Below are 5,603 nucleotides of genomic sequence, written 5' to 3' on the forward strand. Positions count from 1 at the left end.
GTTTTACGTGCACCCTTTTTTTGTTTCTGCTTTTTTTTTTTTTTTTTTTTTAATCCAGTTTATCTTGCTTTTGTTACAATTTGTTGTAGCTGCATTTTTGTGTGAGCTGCTTTTTTTTTTTTTTACCACCAATTCAGCTTGAATGGTTGAGCCAAGGACGCCTTCATTTACTTGTTCTGAATGTCATCTGTACCTATCTGCCTAGCTGCCACCACTTCAGGAAATGTATGAACTTTTTGCTTGGTTGCATTTGGGTTTAAATTAAGCTACAAATCTTACCTTATCTCACAATAGCAAAGAATCTTAAAAGCACCAAAATCTAAAGGATTGTTCTGTGGGGCATACCCCTAATTTTCTGGGAAAAAAAAAAGTAATCAAAGCCATTCACTACATTCTGAATGATACTGTAAACAAACCAAACAAAAACATAGTCTAGTATTGTCTTAAAAACACCTATCTAACACCATACAGTGGCATTCAGGTAATTGCTGTGGAATCAGTTTAATTATATTCAAATAAATGGCTCAAATGTTATTAGTGCATTAGTATTGTACTGTATGTCATCACTATGAATCTGCTCTAGGATGGAGTCGATACTTGTTTGTGAAGTGGAGAGTAGTGTGACATTTGGCAAGAAAAATCTTCACCTCCCAAAAATGTCCTCAGACAAAATCAGGTCCTGCCAAATGCCATCTTTTGCCTCCAGTCATGTTATGGCAAATTGCTGTCACACAAAGACAGATAGGATCTTTAAAGATGTCAGATTCTGCAGTGATAGATTACTTCATCACCAACAATTTAAAGCTATATAGTACCATAATGGCGGTCCATTTGGACATAATTTGATTAAACTGAAATTAACTTCCATCAACATCCACAGATGTCCAGTAGATGATTATATCAAGTCTCACAAAGCAGAGACATTGTGTATGGGAAACAGATTTGGTAGGGACTTTATAACTGGAGATTAGAGAACACATCTGTAGTGTTTGTCCATTGGAAACTGTTGTTAAACATGCCTGGTATTTCTGTAAAACATTCTGTACAATAGGGTAAAGAATAATGAAGCGTCATCCCTGAATGTTCCTGTTGCTGCAGTAGGCGGCTTGGCAGTTTATTTTACCATCATGCCTGGGAGAGTTTGAGTTTGCAGGGAAAAACAATGTATATGTTAGATGTGTATAAGGGAGAGATTTTCTGATCCAGGCAAATGTGTGCTCAGATGCTCCCTGTATAAATTCCCAGTATCTATTAGGCATATGCCAGTGTATTTGGGTGATACTATGTAGTGCAGTGCACATGATGATGGTGAAATTTCTGAGATACTGACAAATGTCATTTTCTGAATGGATTTTGAAGACAAAAGTCAAGAGTTTAATTTTGATGAACATCTTTAATCTCTCTTTGTCTCTCCTGTTCTCTCAGTTTGTTGCTCAGCCCAACTGTCAGCAGCTGCTGGCATCTCGTTGGTATGATGAGTTCCCAGGCTGGAGGAGGCGTCACTGGGTGGCAAAACTCATTACATCCTTCTTCATTGGCCTTGTCTTTCCACTGCTATGTGTCTTCTACCTGATCTCTCCAAAGAGCCGCTATGGCATGTTCATCCGTAAGCCCTTCATCAAGTTCATCTGTCACACTGCGTCCTACCTGACCTTCCTCTTCCTGCTCTTCTTGGCCTCACAGCATATAGCTACTAGAGGTCCCAACGTACAAGGCCCAGCACCCACCACTGTGGAATGGATAATCCTGCCCTGGGTGCTTGGTAACAATAAACATACATTATCAGACTGCTGTTCACCATTATGTTATTATGCACTCTTGTACACCTTTACTCTGTAGTCCCACACGTCTGGGTAAAGTCAAACCGTAACTATGTGATTGCAACTATCTACATGCTAGCTGTTTGATGACCTCTGTTGACCTTTGTTGTTTATATTTTCAAGGCTATATATGGTCTGAGATCAAGCAGATGTGGGACAGTGGTTTTCAAGACTACATAGATGACTGGTGGAACTTCATGGACTTCATAATGAACGCTTTGTACCTTGCAACCATTTCTCTGAAGATTGTTGCCTATGTGAAGGTATTATATAGCTTAGGGTGCAAAGCCTATGACAGCCATGGAATCAAAGATATTCTTATCTACACAATTTGTCAAAAATTGCTGCACTTGTGTTTAATTAAGAAACTGCTTTATTGACCCAATCTTTTAACTATGCTTCAGTCAAACGTAGCATCACTGTGTTTCTCAGTATAACATTTGCATTCTGGAAATCTTGAAGCAGCATCAGTTTTTCATTGTCATTCTTATTTTATTTCCACAGTACCGTGGGTGTAAAAAGAGAGAGAACTGGGAAAAGTGGCACCCGACTTTGATGGCAGAGGCACTGTTTGCCATCGCCAACATCTTCAGCTCCTTGCGTCTCATCTGCCTTTTCACTGCCAATTCCCATCTGGGCCCCTTACAGATCTCACTGGGTCGCATGCTCTTGGACATCCTCAAGTTTCTCTTCATCTATTGTCTAGTACTGCTAGCCTTTGCCAATGGCCTCAACCAGCTCTACTTTTATTATGAAACACATGAGAAGGGTTGCAAGGGTATTCGCTGTAGTCCTCAAAACAACGCCTTCTCAACGCAAGTTGAAGTTCTTAAATAAATTGTCCCTGAGAAATCTGCATTGCTAATAACTAAAATGTTTGTTTTTTTAGCAGTGTATAATGTGATGTATGGTTGTTTGTTTTTCAGGTTGTTCGAGACACTGCAGTCATTATTTTGGTCTATATTTGGTCTGATTTCACTCTCGGTGACCACTGTGAATGCAAAACATGAATTCACTGAGTATGTGGGCGCTACCATGTTTGGCACATATAATGTGATCTCCCTGGTTGTGCTTCTGAACATGCTAATTGCAATGATGAATAACTCCTATCAGCATATTGCTGTGAGTCGTGTAGTCTACTTATTTTATAGTTTTACTGCAGTAATTTGTCTTCCTTTGCAAACGGTTTTGATTAATTGTGTTTTGTGTTCTTCAGGATCATGCAGATATAGAGTGGAAATTTGCAAGAACAAAGTTGTGGATGAGCTATTTTGAAGAAGGGGGGACTTTGCCATCTCCATTCAATATAATTCCCAGTCCAAAGTCAATTTATTATCTAATTGAATTGATAAAGACACATCTGTGTAGGAGACCAAGCGTAAAAAGGCTTGAAACCTTTGAAACCTTAGGGGTAAGAAATTTCCAGAAATTTCATCTGATGTATATTGTCAGCATTGAATTGCGTACATTTTCAGTGCCAGTCTGGTATTGTAGCCTCAAAGTGTGTGGCTCCCAAAGAATTAGCGGCAAATTAGATTTCTTGTTCTCATCAGCAATTGTTTAGGCGCTAATGTATATTGCAATGCATCCTATTGAGAAAGGGAAAGTTAAGAAGTGCATTACAATTACAAACAGAAATAATGGGTTATTTTGTTAATGAGCCTTTATTTTTCTTTAATTGTAGAGACGTGCAGCCGACAATGTAAGATTGAACTACAAGTATCAGGTAGTAATTTGTTTTCCATAATATACTGTAATATTACAATGTTATGTTTTTGATTTGTCCAATTTATAATAAATTAAATGTATTTATGTAATTTTTGATGCTTCATTAAAAAAAAATCTGCAGTTTTACCTAAAACAAATTTCTTTTTAGGAGGTTTTGAGGAGCCTTGTGAAGCGTTATGTGGCTGCAATGATCAGAGATGCCAAGACAGAGGAAGGGTTGACAGAAGAGAATTTCAAGGTAACACACACTTACAGTATTCAACACTGGAACCTCACTTACCAATGTTTTATAATCTTCTGTGCTGTTGTTTAATCACTGGTTCTCAATAATTAATAGGAGCTTAAGCAGGATATCTCCAGCTTTCGCTATGAAGTCCTGGGAATGATGAGGGGTAAATCTCATAGTGGGGTAGCAGGAACAGTTGCAAGCTCCACCATGGCTTATCCGGGTAACTCTTTCAAATATTCTCCCAAATTTCCTATCGATGAGCCTCAACAGACGCTGAGCATGTTTGATGTGGTCACCAGTGCCCTGCAGAGTGGCGCTGCCAACACCACCAGCTCTGTTCACTCTAACAGGCTAGCCAATGGTTCGGTCGTTCCATCCAGTTCAGAAAAGATTCAGAATGAGCTGTCCGAGGATGTCTCAAATGCTGAGCCCCTCCAGAATGAGCTGTCCGAGGATGTATCAAATGCTGGGCCCCTCCAGAATGAGCTGTCCGAGGATGTCTCAAATGCTGGGCCCCTCCAGACAGAGAGCAGACGCTCCTCTCAGAAATGTGATGAAACATCAGAGGAAGATATGTCGGGATGTGGTGGACAAAACCAAGAAAATATTGAGACTGAGAAAGTAATTGTGGAAGTTTTACAGCAAGTGGAAAAGGACATTGAGGAGATTGAATCTTCTTGTGGAGAAGTCACCCAGGAAGCTGTAAATGGGCCCAAAAACTATAAAAATTAATCGGCAAATGAAGGACGGAGAGCTACTTTTTGTTTTTTTACTTGAATTCTCTTAGCTACCAGTTTTAAACTAGTTGATTGAAATATACTGACTCTTATGGTAAACAATATTGAAGTTGTATAGACTGAGTTTAAACAATCTTCACTGCTGACACACACGATGGTACAATAATGTTATGTTTTTTCACATATTACATCCTTTCGCCTCTAACTGATAAAGAATACAAAAGTAAATGAGAATTGACCTCAATGAGTATTCAACTGACACTCAAGCAATTGTGTAACAAATTTGTAATTCATGTTTTACCTTGAACCAATAATTCATCCTCTACCCTTCCACCTTAAACTCTCCTCTTATTGTGATATGCGAAAATACTGTATCTTAAATCTTTGTAGAAAAACTATTACTCATATGCTGAAAGCATCCAGTTCTTTTTGCTATAAGTAATATACCAAGAAATAAGAAACTTAACACAATAATATCAAGTTCACTTTATTTAGTGTGTGAGCTCATTTACCATTTACTGTCTAGCTAATTCAGAGTTTAGGAACAGTTTCACCTCTAGGGTGAGAGGGAATGTTTTACTCCTAAGTTTGCTGCTGTAACAGAAGAGAGATGAAATATGTTTCAGGATGTAGTCTTCAATTCCCTCAAGTCTTCTTCCTCTATGTCAGCTACAGTACCTTGCAAACTTAAAGGTGTATAAGGGCTCTTCTGCAATGTGCAATTTAGCAATGTGTCATGTATCGAACTTACTCTGTGATTAAATAAAAGTGAATGCTAATTTAAAAGGTGTTTCCTCTTTACCCCTCTCACATTTTTCCATTTCTCTCATATCAAAATACTGCATGGTGACAACAGAGAATGACATTAAGGAAGAGTTAGTGGGACAGTAGGTAAGGAAATGGACACTTTCAATTGAATTATTTTTCTCTTCATTTACTTTACAACTGAAATATTTTTTTGTTTATTTCAGTAAATATTTTATTACCTTTTTGCTTTCTGTGTTTACAATGACACCCTTAACACAGTGCACCAGCGCACATCTTCTTGGAGAGGTTTTTCTCTTGCACAGTATTCTATGACCTGCAGAG

At 38.3% G+C, this 5,603-nt stretch overlaps 1 protein-coding gene across 4 annotated transcripts in view; it reads left to right on the forward strand.

Annotated features, from left to right (window-relative positions):
• trpc4b (transient receptor potential cation channel, subfamily C, member 4b) overlaps positions 1–5,276 on the forward strand; it is a 10,432-nt gene extending 5,156 nt beyond the window's left edge. For 2 of the 4 annotated variants that reach the window (XM_020613110.1, XM_020613112.1), the window contains 8 exons: positions 1,426–1,762; positions 1,944–2,083; positions 2,325–2,635; positions 2,747–2,942; positions 3,037–3,231; positions 3,505–3,546; positions 3,697–3,786; positions 3,886–5,276. In XM_020613110.1, the coding sequence (XP_020468766.1) occupies positions 1,426–1,762; positions 1,944–2,083; positions 2,325–2,635; positions 2,747–2,942; positions 3,037–3,231; positions 3,505–3,546; positions 3,697–3,786; positions 3,886–4,509 (1,935 nt within the window). In that variant the 3' untranslated portion in view covers positions 4,510–5,276. The remainder of the gene's footprint in view (positions 1–1,425; positions 1,763–1,943; positions 2,084–2,324; positions 2,636–2,746; positions 2,943–3,036; positions 3,232–3,504; positions 3,547–3,696; positions 3,787–3,885) is intronic. The other 2 variants (XM_020613113.1, XM_020613111.1) reach the window with 2 other exon arrangements.
• The last annotated feature ends 327 nt before the right edge of the window (positions 5,277–5,603 follow it).

This window comes from Monopterus albus, unplaced genomic scaffold (genome assembly GCF_001952655.1).
Source record: "Monopterus albus unplaced genomic scaffold, M_albus_1.0 scaffold130.1, whole genome shotgun sequence".
Lineage (NCBI taxonomy): Eukaryota > Metazoa > Chordata > Actinopteri > Synbranchiformes > Synbranchidae > Monopterus > Monopterus albus.